Below are 17681 nucleotides of genomic sequence, written 5' to 3' on the forward strand. Positions count from 1 at the left end.
ATAACATTTCCATCATGTCTCTGGAGCAAATGCCATAAAAAGGGAAGGAGAGGAGAGACAGTAAAGACTGCAAAAAAGTCACTATGTATATTGTAGTTCAGTTGAGCCAGACTTATGTACTTAGAATGGGCCTTGTTGTTTTAAGGAAAGAAAATGACTGGGTTCCACTTCCTGGTGGTGAAACACCCACTGTCGGCAAGGCAGGCCTCAAAAATACGCTCCAAACCATTCAACGTCAAACTGTTGCACTGCATATGTTTAAGCAAGTAAAATGTCAATATTTCTAATGCTCTGCTACACATATTTTGTTAAACTGTGCAACAGGATGCTTTCATAATTACAAGTTAAACAGAGTGCAGAATCTTGGCCCTGTTATAAGTCAGCAAATTAAATAAGACAACAAGCAACATGGTTGTGCCGTCTAAGCACCAAACAGTCTTCAATACACATACAGCAAATGGTCTTTAACCCAAACAAACAAGACAGACACATTTCCACCAGGCGTGTCCTGAAAAACACAACCAATATCACAACAGTCATACCAGGCTGTGTTAACTTTCTTCATTCAGCTCTCGAACTAAAGCAACAGTCTTTTCCCCTAGTATGAATAATGCAGTGGTCTCTCTCTCTCTCTCTCTCTCTCTCTCTCTCTCTCTCTCTCTCTCTCTCTCTCTCTCTCTCTCTCTCTCTCTCTCTCTCTCTCTCCCTCCCTCCCTCCCTCTGTCTGTGCCACAGTCAGAGGGCTGCTCGACAGATACAGGCCTCGCAACACAACAAAACAGTTGTCAGGACTCCCCAGAGTCCATTAAAGTTCAAACAAGCTGTAAAAAAAAGAAGAGAGAGCGAGAGCATCACCCAAACGGCCCTCGTCAATCTCACTATGGAAGACACCCAACACCCACCCACCCTCCATCTTTCTGAAAAAAAATAAATGCTCATGTGACTATTCCCTGTAGTTTGGGATAATTAGGAGTCAAACGTGGTTCACTCCATGCTTTTCCCTAATTGTGTTAAAGAGCACTGTTACTAGGAGGAGAGGTACGGCAGCCAGCAAACACAGAGGTGCAGCACAATAGGAGGAGATGGAAAATAAGATACAAGGACGGCCTGTCTCTGGGGGCGGCCTTTTTTATTTGCCAGGGTTACCGACTCATGGCTGATAATGCAACTTGTAATTAATATAAAAGCAGGAGACAATATGGGGGAAAGCTTGTAGAGGCACAGGCCACAGGAGAATGTCTGATACTGTCACTATCGCTGTTTCTCACTGACACACACCTGCCCTGCCTCTCAACTAACTATGCAGGCTTTCTCCACCATCCTTTATCAATATCCCTCAAAATTTCAAAGATTGATTTAGCATTGTCACTGGAGTGTGTGTTGATTCTAAGGCAACCTGATGTACTTACAGAAAAATACATGTAGGGGCAGGACAGGCTGAGAACGACGAGCGCTATGTTAAAGGACGCATACTATTGCTGAAAGGAATTGCAGCTACATCATCGAGCATGCTGACACACATGAAACATATCACCCCATAAATCCTCACACCCTGACATTTCCAAATGCATCTTACGCTTAAAACCTCTAGCACACTTTTGTAGAATTTAACACATAATTACACAGGTGCTTTAAAAGATGTTAAGGAACTGGTTGACTGCAACCATAATGTATTTATGAGACCGTCAATTATCTGCCAAGTATAAAAATAAAGTATCAACTGAGCATCAAATAATTGACAGCTAATGGTTCATTAGTGACTATTTGTATGATTCAGTTTCCAAAGTAAGGTATTAACAAATGGTCCTGTACGATCGGTGATTTGAAGCTAAACATCAAACATTAATTTTAGGTCACACAAAAATAAGCATGAATTTTAAGCCATCATAAAATTTTAGGAAGTGATTTGCAATCCTGGTGTAATTATTTATAATGTACACAAAGCTCCTTGAAAATCAAGAGACTATAGCATTCTAGGTTACACAGCAACAAGTTACACACAGCCCTCTCTTCTCATAGAGGCTCATAGGGGAGGCCTGCCAACAGGCCTGAGCTCTCTAACACTAATCAAATAGGATATGTAGAGTCAGACATCATCCCATCACAAAACAATTGTGTGGGGTGGTGAATGCTATCGTGCAGCACGTTACTTGAAAGGGGAAATCCTATCGGAGTATGTCTGCGCGTGCTGCTTAATTTAGAAGACCCCCAGAACTAAGTAAATGCACGGTTCACTGGCTTTAGAAGCCCTGTAGGCTATATGTATGCAAACACAGAGGCCTGAAGTAGTCGATCACAAAGCAAGGACCATGTAAATGGCCTCCATAAAAAAGAGGTATGGCACGTTTAATTGATTTATGAATTGATTGGAATTCACTGTATGAGATGAGCTGAAATATTATTGCTCTACACATAATTCACTCCAGTACACACGAGGGAAATGCAGATGTTAAGGAATGTGAATGCAGTTGTTTTCAGAACTAACACACACTATGACCATGGAGGGAACTTCAAGCGTGCGTGAATAACAATCTCTAACTACACACTGGTAATGAAATGATTTCAGAAGCAATGGGAAGGAACGCTGCTATAATAATAAAAAAAATCTTAGCAGCAGACACAAAGACAAATTAATTAGCACAGATTATACTTAGCAAGCATTAATGCATTTCATCCATATTAATTAGATGTAGCATAAAGAAGAGCGAAATTACATTGTATTAATTAAAACACAAAAGTCTGGTGACTAATAGCAGCAGTATGATTACTGATACAGTCTGGCTTACCCCTTTCACAAGGATTTGCTTTTCATGTAGCCTATAAAACTGACTACATTCCTTTTTCTTGAGAGAAGTAGTTGGGGTGCTAGAAAGACTGCTTAGGGTGTTTTGGACAGCGGACAGTAACAGGAAGCAAGCTGAAGAAATTACCATTGGCCTTATCAGTGCTAACAACACTACAATCCACTAAGCAGAACAATAGTTCAGCACTGGGGTGTGAAAATAGTGTGCTTATTAGTGCCTGTGTCAGGTAGATGGCAGAGCGAGAGAGCTGCAGAAGGCATGCGACTAATACAACAGGCTGTCTTCTTCATGGTGAAGAGCCTCATCATCCCCAGCAACCAGCTTTTGCCAAATGAGATGTAGCCTTGGGCTATATATTAAAAATGCATAGCAAAGCAAAGAAAAATGGACGTGAGAAAGTCTACCTAAATAAATTAGCATATCTAACTATAAAATTGCCTTTCCCTCTACCATTAAAAAAGAATGGGAATGAATAATAAAATATAGCCTCTTTTTAATTCAATAAATAAATCAAAAAGCAAACTAGGTATTTTTGCTTTTATTAAAATAATAATAATAATAATAATAATAATAATAATAATAATAATAATAATAATAATAATAAAGTTTTAATATTTCCTAACTGTGTTGGTGCATATGGAGTGAAAGGAAGCAGAGCACTGTTCCTATTAATTCTCTATCATTTCACTACTGTTTACTGTGCGAATAATACCTGAAGGCATTGTTGTTGTTTTTTTAAGAAATAAAAATCAATATCCTAATCTGAAATGATGCATGCTAATTAGTGTCTATATTATTATGCTAATATAAATTATACAGGAAATTATGTTACACGATATAAAAATCCTCATGCAACTGATCCTGTTACAATTCATGCACTAATGTCGGTATTATGCCTGTCTTAGCTTTAAAAAACTTTTAAACACAATGAAAACTTCAGGTTTAATAGTACCGAGCGGTCAATTTAGAAGTTGTAAAATGTCACTTCTGCCAAAGGAAAGAAATAAATCGCTCAGAACTAAAACAGCTAATGAGGTGGTCGGTGTAAATGACCACAGACTGAGTGATCTGTCTTATAAACCTATGTTCCTAATTATCAAAACTATATCCTAATAAGTAGCCCAGTGCCACAGGCTGCGTGCGGGCGCGCGCGCGCGCATGTGTGTGTGTGTGTGTGTGTGTGTGTGTGTGTGTGTGTGTGTGTGTGTGTGTGTGTGTGTGTGTGTGTGTGTGTGTGTGTGTGTGAGTGAGAGAAGGAGAGAGAGAGAGGGAGACTATCAGCCATCTGCCGCCGTGAAGCTAAAGCGTCTAGTTTATCTAATCTCCTCAGTATAAACAACAGCATGCCCCATTTCTGCACTTCTCAATGCAAGTTTTATAAATCGCGCTTCTTTAATCGCATCCTAGAACCCATCGACCTCATCATTCCTTCGACTTTTACCTCTGATAACTATATAAAAAAAATCCGTGTTTACTCAAAGAAATGTCGCCAGACACCGACAGATGCAGTGTAGTGACTTTACAGCACACCCCAATCTGCTTTAGCGCCTAATAGGCTTGTGCCTTTGCTGTTGATACATATTACGCATTCCCTCGATGCGGCAACTTTACTTTACTCCATTGTACTGAAGGAATAAAGCGCATTAACACGGGTGCGTTCGAACACCGCTACCATTTCTCACCGCGCTGCGTTTATTACATCCAAATAAACGCGCTTAAACCACGACATCGATTTCCAAATTCAAAGCTACTACACTTCAGGTGCACATAAATGGAGTCAGGATATAGCGCAGCCTAAAGGCCGTAAACTGGGCACAAGCGTGAGAGGAAACCACAAGGCGATCAATAAAAAACAATTAAAGACATTACCATCAAGACCGCTGCCAAACCATGAAGCAGATCAAACATTATGAACCTGATGGTCAGTGTGAACATGGGAACAAACGAAAAAAGAGAAGAATTTCTTAACTTTATCTCCTAGTAACTCAGAACATAAAATGTGAGCAGACACGCGTGTCAAAATGATTATTTTGATATGCAAATTCTATTATTTTTTATTCGTCTAAGTTCAAAATGTATAGCAGTATTACTCAATCAGAGTTGGAAATTGCTTCTTTTTTTTCAAGCCAGCTATTAGGAAAGAACGAGGCACAGCACAGACTTCTTTCCTTTGGCCAGCAGCATTTACAAGTTAGGCCCAAGCAAACTTCCTTCCATACATATAAAAAATATACAACACCAACTATATATTACAAACTTGCACTTCTGGTACACGATCCAACGTTAAATCTTAGCTTTAAAAAAATCTCCCAATGTTCTGACCGTGCTATTCACAGGAAAAGGTGAACGAAAGTTCAGCCACAGCGTCAGACAATAACAACTTGGCTCCATATTAGTTCAAGGCATTTTCGAGCAGCCTGTTGGTCTCAAACAGCACCGATTTATAGGTACAGGGAAATGAATGGCACTCCAGCGCATTATCCTCATACAATAATATATAGAAGGGCAAATAAAAACCCATGCTACTTACATGATCAGCTAAATTGGTAGAAGATCCTGAAAGTTCCTCGTGGTCCGATTTCGAGCTGCCGTCCCGCTCATCTATGACCAAATCTATTGGCATTTTTCCTTTCAAACAACTGATGTACCGATGGCAAAAATTATCGCAGAGCTCGTGCACCTAAAGCAGAGAGGAATGAATATATTTTATTTTTTTATGTTTTGTGTGTGTGTGTGTGTGTGTGTGTGTGTGTGTGTGTGTGTGTGTGTGTGTGTGTGTGTGTGTGTGTGCCTGTTTTTTTTTTTTTTGTTTTTTTTTTTTGCATTAATAATGGGAAAACCTAACAGACAGGATAAAAATAACCTACAGTAAGGGGCACAATTGCGCCAATGCAAGGAAACAATACTGAAATTGTTGCGGCGCTTATTATTCTCATGGGGACCAGAGCAACAAGTTATTATTATTATTATTATTATTACTATTATTATTATTAATAATAATAGTAATAATAATAATAATAATAATAATAATAATAATAATAATAATAATAATAATAATAATAGAAAACAAAAAACATGCGCATATACGCTCGCCCTTTCGGCTGTGGACTTTATTAAGTATCTGATATACAGCCGTGCATTATCATTTATAGGTAATAAAATGTCGAAAAGTTATAAATCAAATTATATAAAGAATAATAATATGAGCGTTGTGCCTTTTCACCATGGACACAACCATATTTATTTCTTCTAACACAAAGACCAAAATCTCTTAGAATTAACTAATTAAATTAAAGCTACAGATTTCGTGTCCGACTGTGCATGCAAATGGATTAAATAAAGAATTACTAATATTACCTTTTCTAACTCCAAAAGATGAAACCGTAATACTTGGATAGCCTGTATCATCTGCGAAAAGGAAAAATTTTGTTGTTGTTTTTTATCTGATAAATATGAATGATTGATTAAATAACAACAATATTAGTAAACAGGCGAAAATGATAAAAAAAATTAACACTATTTATAATTCACTAAAGGAAATAAAAAGAATAAATCCATATGCATGTGTGTGCTGTAATATGCCCGTGTGCACTGTGAAACGACTGCGTGCTTGATATGAGGGCAACAGTCTATAGCAGCAAATTACACTCCACTTCAGATAATCGTGATTAGGCTTTTGGTGGAATCAGTGTGGAGTCGTAGCGCATAATCAGTGATTTCCTTCACGGCCTCCTGTGGTAGCCTAATGCTCTGCCACTCGAGACCTCTTGGAGCTTCCCTCTTATTCACTTCAAAGAAAGCTGTCCAGCATCAGGGTTGTGCTTTTGAATCAAAATCCCCTCGTATTTACTTTGCTAACCTGCACATAAATAGCTGTGGGACTCTTCACCACATCAGCAAACAAACGGCTAACTAGAAAACAATAACAGTTCACAAGACGAGCTTACCAAGTTGTCCAGCTCTGGATTTGAAGAAAATAAAGGTTTTTCCGCGCGAACCTAAAACCATTAAAATCACAATGAATTCCATGCCACCCTTCATTTTTTATTCCTTTATATTTATCTGTCTTACACATAAATCTGGCAGCTGTAGACTATTAATTATATGTCACACATGATCATAATAACATACCATAATTTATTCTAAACAATTTCATTAAACGCGCATTAGAAAAACAAAATCATGCAGTAATATAACGAAACAAAATAGAATTTACGCATGAATAGTTAGGTTGACTGTACTTGATTTTTCAGTACTTTATAATTGATTGTCAGGTGAGATAATAGGAAAAAATAATAATAGTAATAATAAAACGGTCAGAGACGGTATTGAGAAGTGACCTGTTTGGCGAACACGGCGATGTCCTCGTTGAAGGAGTCGGAAGAGCAGACGTCGCCTCCTGCCACCCCGGGCTCTCTGGGCGTGCACGTCGCCAGCTCGCACTTCTCAAACACGAGCGCGAGCAGAGGGAAAAGCGGGTGACTGCCAAGAGGGGAAAAAGAGCGTAAATACAAGACTAAACAGAATCCCTCAAAGTAACCGCCCGCAACCGGCTGTGATAAAGTTTTCCCCGTGCTTTCCTGGCTGTTTACACTGGAGCTTAAACGCGTACTTGCAGCCATTATTCGGCCTTTGACGTTTGCTATGAAGCGCGCTGGTGAGCAATAACCTATAAACTCATGTCAGGATTGTGCAAAGATACAAACAGTCAACAAAGTTCATCTGGTCTTAACCAATGCGCTTGTTTGTTTATTATCTTTGTTCTGTCGAGTGTTTTGTTCGGCTTTAATTCTCGCAACTTTGTTTTTAGCCTGAGTGAGTTTTCTAAGCACATAGACCAGTACTTTCAGTATAAAAGATCGAACTGACAATTAGGCTTTTTAAAATTTTATTTTATTATTTATTATTATTATTTATTTTTTACAATAGTTAGCTTTATTGTCATATTATCATTATTTCTTATTAATATTGTTATTATTTATTGACATCTAAACACAACACACACTTTAAACGGACAATACAAATTTAATAGGATTTACATACAAATCTACTTTTAACTGAATGTAGTGAGACAGTAAAATGTGCCCCGTTAGTAATGATCGGTTTTCGTTGTTCCGCAAATTCAAACTAAATCTGACGAGTGCTTTACTAAAGCTTTACTAAAGCACTCTGTTTTTTCAATGGCAGGAAAAAAGCAGCTAAATACGCAGAAGCTAACACTAATTTGGGATAACAATATTTCACTCACCCATAAATTTGATCTTTATCCCGCTTTAAAACATCGTTGACAGCTGAGCCCATACTGGTGGGCATTACGTTGGGATGCGGGGCATGTGCGCCGTAGTGCTGGCTCGCGTGCAGCGGCGGCCCGTGGTTCAGATGGTGCACTTGGGTCAGCGGCCGAGGCGCGTGCGGGTCCCCGTACATAGAAGCCGGAACTCCGACCCCGTCCATACCGCCATAATGGGCCAACTCATCGTACTAGAGTCAAAACATAAGAAAGTCACGTACAAAGAATAGGTAAATGCACACAAACCACCGAAATGAAAAATACACGAGCAAAGTGAAAGAACTGTTGTAAAGGAAGAAATAAAAATTTCTGCTCGTAGTGTTGAGTTCGGTTGGAATCGTGTTTTCTAACGCGGCAGTGTAAAACGCTACTAATAATTATTTGAGGATTACCAGAAACATGCTCAAGTTCAGTGCTGCGTCGTGTTACTTATGGTAGGAGCTTTAAGTTTAAAGCTGACTTCACAAGTGCTGCAGAAATCTCCCGAGTTCGCCGCTACACCGCGGGCTTGTCACACCGGGACAGTAGGAGAGATTCGGGGAAAACGTCAAATAACAATCCTTATATAACAGTAGTTTGTAAATGAAGCGTCCGAGTGGCGAGGAGAACGATACACGCGGCCCTTCCTATAGTGAATGTGTATAGGTAAGTGTTAGAGATTTAAAACCTACCCTCTGCGCCATCAGGCTGCGCTCCAATAAACTCCGGGACGTGTCGTATATTTAATATCCCAGTCCTGTAAGAACGTGATTTAGTGGTAAGATTCCCTTTTTAACCAACTTCGTGAATTCGCCTATTCTCCAATACAGTTCAGACCGAGCACAGACATCGGGAAGAGTTTGGCAATTTTTCTTGTTTTTCTCCTTGCCCCCAAAAAGTAGAAAAAATGTCAAGAAGCAAACTGAAGGTTACAATCGGCCCATCAACAACCTGCATGTAACTAAACTGTCGTGTCTCATGGCTTTTTGCCACTCTGGCTGTCAATCAAAGCCAGAGGTTGTCAAGGTAATGAATGAATGATGGTCGGTGATGATGTTCAAGAGAGGACGAAATCTTTTTAGTCCGTTTTCATCCAGCAACTCCGCGGCTCCTCCACGCCTCCGCTTCGTTTTCTTGTTTTATGAGTGCTGTGAAAAAAGGAAGACGGAAAACAGCGACAAAATTAAAAGATTGCCATTGCAGATCTCTCCTTTCCTCGGCAGGTATTCGTCTATGGCGCGGTCTGAGATGAGTGAGTGTCAGCGAGTGTTGGCAGGTTGGCTGCTGGCGCGCTTATAGAACAGAGTGAGTTCACAGCGCTGAGCGGCGCACAGTGGAATGACGGAACCCGGAAGTAGCGCGGCCACAGCCAGTCCCGCGGCGCACACAGAGAACAGACCAAACCCTGCGATACGCGGCGCGCGCACGAGAGGACGGCTTCAACTCCTCACGGGGGGAGCCAAACAACAACAGCACACACACAGTCACAGAGGACTGAAGTATCTGGGAAGAAAAGAAAAGAGAAAAAAAAAGCACTCAAACTCGTTTTGCGCGTTAATCTGCATTGCATTTTAACCGATGTCCACACTTCTTTGGCATCTGGTTAGACTACAGAATAGATCTGTCAAGATTAGCATTATAGGCCAAATTCACTTACTGCCTTAGTAGTTTAAAGACAAAATATTGTTTTGTTTTAACGTGTTAATATAACAAAAAATTCCCCGTGCATTTTTCCCCCTGCGCAGATTATCTATCCACACTGTTAAGCTGCCCAGTAATTCAAAGCATTTAAAAAAGAAAAATGTGCAACATAACTTACAAATCCACCGCAACACTGCGCACTTTGCCGAGTCTATCCGCCAGAATATAACTTCTGTTTTCGAGTCAATGTAAATGACTTTGTTGTAAAGCCTAATATCCAGTTACTCTTCTAAGTATGAGGTATTTGTTTGTTAGGACACGCTGAGCACCCCTTTTTGAGTAAAATGAACTTTCCCATGCAGGAAAAAAATGTTTTTATAGGGAAAGTGTTTAAATGTGTCTTTCGTCCAATCACATCTCAAGATAGAAATCTGTGCCTTACCTCGGAGTAGTCAATTATCAAAGCGCCCCAAAGATCATCAATCACGAGGCAAGCTTGAAAGTTTAGAGGAGGAGCAATGACTGGGCCATCGATTGCAATACTGCTGGCCCTTTTCCCTAATGCCAAGCGCTTTTTTGAGCTCAAAACCCAAAGAGGTCATCCATCCCTTTTTAATATTTAGCCACATCAGTGACAATAGCCTACACACCGCCGCGCGCGTGACATCATCGCCTTATTGATAGGGGCTTTTGCATCTAAGCGGCTACATTTAAAGCTCCGTGACCTGTTTTGTTTCTGAATTAACAATTTCACCGCTTATAGAGAGACCCGCTCATCTAGTAGTGTAGAATGAATTCAGCTAACAACCGTCAATAAAATACCATAAAGACGCGGCAGTTGTGTGGTTTTCAGTATCTGTGGAACAGTTTTCAGAATGTTTTCGGCAAAAACAAACATGTTTGGTGAGATAAAGATAAGAGAAGCGAAAGGAGAAAAGTGGAAGCCGGTCGGCTGTGCGGATTCCACACGATAGAAGGGGGGAAACTCCAGCGGCCAGCTCTCTCCCTCCACACCGCGATCAGAGCGCTGCGACGCACACAGCGGGCAGCATGCCGACTCCCACTCTCTCCTCACTCTCTCACACACGCCTGTCGGGCTTTTCCCGGAGAAAAAAAATTGGTGAGTGCATATCCCTTCTCTTCGCTTATGCTAGCGTACGGCAGGAGGAAAACGTGAGATTAAGGTGGGAAAATGCGATCGGCGCGTTAAATGCCAAGTGAGGTGAGCCCGGTCACAGCGCTGTTTGTTTGCTAAACAATTTAAACCTATTTAACATCAGATGTGAGAGTGCATAACATTTTTGGGATGCTTTTCAGTCCATCGCGTAATAGACGAAAATGTTACTTAAATGATTTTCACGCGTTTGCTCTAAATAGGCACAGATTAGAAATGGTAGGGGTGGTTAGAATAACCTATAAACGATTTATTTATAACTTCTCCAAATCGTACAATAAAAAAACTTTTAGAAAAAAAAATACAATTAATAATAATAATAATAATAATAATAATAATAATAATAATAATAATAATAATAATAATAATAATAATAATAATAATAATACGCCTTAAACAGTATCAACATTCTAAAATAAAATGTATGAGTTTTCGTTACAAGCATCTAAAATGAATTATATAATTGCAATTATAACTAAGCTGTTGTAATGTGAGATTTTAAGATTGAAACACTTAAGTTGTTTATTTATTTATTTGTTTATTTGTTTGTTTGTTTGTTTATTTGTTTGTTTGTTTGTTTGTTGTTGTTTTTTTTAGAGATTATCACAAAATTGTTATTCAGGCTGTTTTGGGATACAGTAGAGTGTAAAGCAGTTGAGAGCTAAAACAAACATGCACAGTTTGACGGGGAAATGCAGATTGTACTCCTGAAGAAGCGGACATTAACTGGCGGTAAATGTTCATCTTGTGGTGTCAAATTGAGGTCAGTTTAGGGTTAAAGCTATCGGTGTCCGTGTGGGACATGGCCAGCTGCGTTTGGATTCATTAGGGGGCATGGGATCCATTTCAAGCAAAACAGTGAGACAATCACGAGCCTACGGAACCGCTCATATCCTGCATGTGTTCCCTATTCTAACAAACAACTGTACTTCTCAATAAGCCTCAAAGTCCCAGTCCAAGGCTTCACTTTAAGTTAGTTCGATTTTTAAACTTTTCTAGTAACATCAAATGTGATTGAAACTTTTGCGCTTAAAATAATCCAAGCAAAGTGTTGGGTTATGTTGGGGTGAGTTAAATTTAGTAAAGTTTATATTAAGTAACGAACACGCTATTGAGTAATTGAACACGCTAAAATATAATATTTGATTATATATATATATATATATATATATATATATATATATATATATATATATATATATATATATATATATATATATATAATGTTTAAATATTGTGGATGCAATGAGGTTAACCTCGATGACTCCCCACCCTCCCAAAAACAAATATAAATAAATGGATAAATAAAATACAAATCTCTCGCTCTCACACACACGCGCGCGCACACACACACACAAACACACACAGTGATGTCATCACTAGAGTGATGTCAAAACATATTTATAACATATTTATCCATAATTTTATTAAGAATCTTTTTGTTTAGTGTTTATATCATACAATAATCTAAATTACCTCATCAAGTTGAACTTTCTCTGACCTCAAGTGAAATGTGCCTCGTTTCTCTGCAAGTAGACTGTGCAACTCAAATACTTGCAAAAGTTTCGCGGCTAACTGTAAATTCTTCAGCCTGAATGGAGTATTTTCCTTTCGCTCGTAGTGCATGGATTGGCAAAGTGTGTGTGTGTGTGTGTGTGTGTGTGTGTGTGTGTGTGTGTGTGTGTGTGTGTGTGTGTGTGTGTGTGTGTGTGTGTGTGGTAGGGTGGGGGCGCAAACTGTAACCTAGGCATTCCCATGGAAATGTTAAAGATCCTTTTGTGTCGTTAGCCTGACCTGCTGTGTAAAATATGCAACTCGTTAGCGCCATCTGGCGGGTCGCAGCGGCCGCCATTTACCCAACTGTTTTATTTGCAGACGCTTAAAATAGGAGTTTAATCAAATTCTTTATAATCCAGTTCGATAAAGACAAAAAAACAAAACAAAAAAAACTATAAAATAAAAGAATACAATTAATAATAAAATAATGAACATTAAGGCAAAATAAAATGAATCATTTTTCTTCTCATTTTCCAGTGTATACTTATAATGATAGATAAATAGGTAACGGTTATCTTGAAGAGTTCATAAAATTAGGGCAAACCAAAAAAATGTAGGGCAAAATGCGTTTTTCGTTTATCATTACGTGCAATAAAAATGTACAATAACTGCTTACTGTTTACTTTGCAAGAAAACAAAGTGAATATTCACATTTCTGCAAGAAACAATCAGTTCCTCTTTGCAGAAATACGAAGTATTAGATAGTACGATTGTAGTATTTTGAACAGAATTTTACGGTCCAGATAGAAACAGTATTCAAGTTTATTTTATTTGGGTGCTTCAGAAATAAATCAGTGTTTTACACTAAAGTGTGCACAAAATTACAAAACGATATTATTATTATTATTATTATTATTATTATTATTATTATTATTATTATTATTATTATTATTATTATTATTATTATTATTATTATACTACTGTATTGTTGTTATTAATATTAGTATTATTACTTATTAAGTAATCATTAATACTTTTATTGCCGTGTTTCTTTCCCAAGTAAAAACATTTCTAAATCATCTTCAGGTTTGTATTATTTCTGTTTTAATCAAAATGAGCTAAATTCTCGTTTCGAGAAGCAAAAATTGATTTAAATTCGGCTACGCTTAGTAATTTCCTATAAAGCGCTTTAAACCGTTTAATGGATTAAATTTATTTGGTCATTAGGGTTAAGAAAAAAAGCAAGCAAGCAAACTTTAGTTAAGTACTTTTGTAAAAATAAATATTTACGATCTTCTCAATAAGGTTTTGCTTTGAAAATCTATGTTTATTTTTTGATTTTACAAAATTAGTACATTTGAATTAACTAGTGCGCATCGGTCAATTTGGTGCCATATAATACGTTTCTGTTATAGCTGAATCATCTGTAAATAATTGTTAGCTGATTTGTGGAAAGAAGTGGCTATAAAAATCGTTATTGGGTTGGATGGACCATAATCAGGCATTTTCTCTGAGCGCATTCACTCTTTACTGCGTGTAATTGGCCGAAGTGTGTAAGCGGGGTCGTGATAGAGAGCACATCACAGCGGTGACCCTTTCTGTCGCACAGCATTTACTGAGCTACTAGTGTTTAAAGCAGTAATATCAGTCTGCTTTTATTACACAGAACCTTGCTCCTTATCTAGCCCACATTTGAGCTGAGCAGCGCATCGTGACCTTAATGCGGATTTTTGCGTCAGATCCCCGGCGCGGTAAAGTGTTTCCTCCCCCGCTGATCAGAGCAAAACACTGATCCCGTGTGGATTTAAGCCTTTTCATCAGCGGCTCAGTCTCAGTGCGCTCTGTTAAACGCGCTCTCCTTTTACACACGAAATGGACACTATTGAAATTAGATTTTTTCTTTTCGAAACATGAGCCATAATAACCATCATTTTCAGTGCGTAAACGTGAGATCCGCACGGGCTCGGCGACGCAGTATTATCTCCTCTGTTTGACAGGGTGTGTGTTGTTTTGAACTCCAGTGTGTGCAAGCTTTAGTTAAAACAGAGCATATAGTGTGTATATACATAGCGGATAGACGTACTGCATTCCGACTCTTAGCAAAACATAAAGCATGAGCTAGTGTTAAACATGACGTGTCTATTACTTATTCCAAAATGTACTCTAGGATAGTTTGTGCCACTGAAATTTAGTACAAAATGTCTGGTTATTATTAATTAATTAAGCTTTGTCAGTATCTGTACATTCCTGACTGAAATAATCATGTATACTTGCAGAATAAACATGTGGAAATTTATGTAAAAAGTTTTGTAAAAATTATTTTGTAAAAGTAATATATTTATACACACAAACATATAAAAGGACAGACAACAGCATGACTGCAATAAATTACATGTTCTCCTTACAAAAATGATTGGTGTACAAAATTGTAGAAAAAAAGAAAAAAGAAAGAAAAAAGAAAGAAAGAAAGAAAGAAAGAAAGAAAGAAAAAAAGAAAGAAAGAACACTTGGTGCCTTGGGTGTCTTTAATGAATTTGGATAGTATAACTGAAACCTATATTCTTATGATAAGAATCTTATCAGCAGTTAATGCAAAATTCAGAACAAAAAGGTTATTTATTTCAAAAAGGAGATCAAGAAAAAGATAAGCTACAATGCACAGTATCAGAATTCTATATAACTATTAAAAATATTATTTTATGTCCTTGCTTTTTTGGATGAAGAAATGGAGGTAAATTTCATTTGCACCTTCCAAGGCTGGCCAGTCAATACAAGAGACTGACTCCTATTATCTCCCATTATGCTTCATGACCTCCCTATTTATTAAACAAACAGCCCGTAGTGCAAAATTTTAAACCACACTTTACCATCTGAACAACATGTGATTGTCTTTGGTTCATACAGATCAAAATAAACGCTTGTGTTCCACATGCTCATTTGAAATTTATCCAAACAAATGCTGTTGCTATGTTTGTCTGTGTTTTGTTTTCCATGTTTCTTCCTGTCTCAGCATTTCCCCCTTGGTTCTGGAAGTATTCACACGATCAAGCAAGGTACCCAGGTAATTACCGTACATTGTCAAATAAAGGCACAATAAAGGGACTACTGATTCAAATGAGGAGTGAAATATCAAAGAAAGGGGTTCCCTTTGCAGCCAGGCACTTATCCACACAGGAGACAGCAACGAGACGACTGCCACAGGGACACTCACACAGCCTCTGATAACAACATGCTCAGACTCCTTGGTACATATATCACACCACAATATTTTGCACACAGAAGCATTGCACCACACTTACGTATTCTCAGAGTCTCACTTCAGCTTGATGACTGAAATGTATTTTAATATCATTAAAATGCTGTGAATATAGCAGTTTAAAAAAGACATAATCTGTGTATCAATTAAATAGGAATGTGTTGTAATTGTTAAAATTGTTCAGATTATCATATGAAGAGGTCTAAAAAAATGCCAGCATTTAAAAACTATTAGGCTGCAATTAAAGTGACTATATAGTGTTAAGCATTATGTTCAGGATACTGCACCCTTCATAAATACTTTATATTCTGCATTAATAGTTTTCTCTCTGATATCTCATGATATGACATAAAAAAAATCTCTTGAAGAAACTGAACTTCCACAGTTTTGCTTCTTTGGACAAAAAAATTAAAATACATCACTATTTCGTCTATTTTCATTTTAAATATTTACTTAGATGTAGCTGTATAATATATAACTTGCTTGATCTTGTTGATCTTATGATATGATGTAAAATAATGATGCAATGAAGGAAATACATTTGTGGTTGGTGTGTGAAATGGTTGGAGGCAAAATCTGGCCTCCAAGAATGTGTAAGAGTTTAACATTATAAATACACTTTCCCTCCCTCTAGCTTACAGACAGCTCCAAGGACTATTTTACATGTAAATATTCACTCAGAAAAAAGCCAGATCATTAATTATTGAGAGCCATAAAGAAGTGTAATACTTCAGTGTTAAACACATGCATCTGATATCTCATTAGATGAGGCTGAGGATGAACTCAAAGAAGGAAATCTATTCTTCAAATAGTCCAGGACATAGATAAGATGATACAAAATGGTGGATATTCAGAGTAGTATCATTTTGCCTTTCTGGATTTCAGATTGCAAATCAGGGTTAGTGCTAGACTAAAGCTAATTTATAACCAGGAAATTTTAATAGCAGTCTAATATAGGTTGTGTATTCTTTTCTTTTCTTTTTCTATATTTACTCAAGATAGACTTAAAGAAATGTTTTCCATCTACAAAGATATCTACCTTCCTACTGTGTATTTGAAAAACTGGGCCTTGACGGATTTTAGGAAATGAAAGTAAATATTTATTAATGTTAAATGTGTTACACTAGATAGCTGGTCATGTTGGTGTTAATGATATAACAATAGTTATTACATGCAGAAAACATTCCTTGATAGATGAGCTCACTGAGATGACATTGAATATTCAGAGACAGAAGCCTGGCATTGACATCTATATGAATCTATGGGCTATGTGAATCTATATGGCCAGGATACTTGATAGTCTTTCATACTTTTCAAAAGTTTAAAGTTTTAAAAAACTTTCCCCATGTATGACCAGGCAGGCTGCATTCTGGCACCCATCTTCTCTCTTACATTATGGCCTGTGGCTGAGCTCTTGACAGGTTGTCACAAGGTGATAGGACTCAAGTGGAGACACTAGAAAGGTGGCACTTAAGAGCACAAGGAGTTTGATTTCCGGGTGTGCCATGGAGCCTGACAGTGGATCAGCCCTTGAAGGAGTGCACTCACACACCTGAGTGAGTGGAATGTTCCATAAATGAGAGTTGTGCTTTAGATGTAACAGTGCCGACAAACGAAAGAACTGGCAAGAACTAAGAAATGTAGAATTTCATGCAAAAAATTCCCCTGAAGTGGTTGCCCCCAACCCCCCCCCCTTTTTTTTGTAAAACCAAGTTAGTGAGTGGAAAGTTTTCTGAGAGTCCTGATACAGGTAGGCTCTGTTCTGTAATGACTGTTCTGTACAAATGTGCAAATATGTTCACAATAAAATAAATAATTTTATGAATTACATGCATGTGTATCTGTATTTTATTCATTTGTTTGTCATATATATATATATATATATATATATATATATATATATATATATATATATATATATATATATATATATATATATGCTTTTGTTAAGTGCATGAAAATCGATGCAAATCATTTGATCATATAAAATGAATTTTATAATGAAGAATCAGTGGTTTGTAGTATCATTTTGGGACCGTT

At 37.6% G+C, this 17681-nt stretch overlaps 1 protein-coding gene and 1 long non-coding RNA gene across 11 annotated transcripts in view; one reads left to right on the forward strand and one right to left on the reverse strand.

Annotated features, from left to right (window-relative positions):
• Positions 1–10032, reverse strand: part of meis2a (Meis homeobox 2a) — a 67695-nt gene extending 57663 nt beyond the window's left edge. For all 10 annotated transcript variants that reach the window (XM_027172598.2, XM_027172599.2, XM_027172597.2 and 7 more), the window contains exons 1-7: positions 9893–10032; positions 8766–9576; positions 8053–8285; positions 7145–7286; positions 6752–6802; positions 6162–6212; positions 5335–5484 (exon numbers count right to left, since the gene is read on the reverse strand). In XM_027172598.2, coding sequence (XP_027028399.1) covers positions 5335–5484; positions 6162–6212; positions 6752–6802; positions 7145–7286; positions 8053–8285; positions 8766–8777 — 639 coding nt within the window. In that variant the 5' untranslated portion in view covers positions 8778–9576; positions 9893–10032. The remainder of the gene's footprint in view (positions 1–5334; positions 5485–6161; positions 6213–6751; positions 6803–7144; positions 7287–8052; positions 8286–8765; positions 9577–9892) is intronic.
• Positions 10033–10146: 114 nt separating this feature from the next.
• On the forward strand, positions 10147–17471 carry LOC125145996. The gene is made up of 2 exons (XR_007144481.1): positions 10147–10834; positions 15396–17471. It is a non-coding gene; the product is annotated as an uncharacterized LOC125145996 (long non-coding RNA).
• The last annotated feature ends 210 nt before the right edge of the window (positions 17472–17681 follow it).

This window comes from Tachysurus fulvidraco, chromosome 12 (assembly GCF_022655615.1).
Source record: "Tachysurus fulvidraco isolate hzauxx_2018 chromosome 12, HZAU_PFXX_2.0, whole genome shotgun sequence".
NCBI lineage: Eukaryota > Metazoa > Chordata > Actinopteri > Siluriformes > Bagridae > Tachysurus > Tachysurus fulvidraco.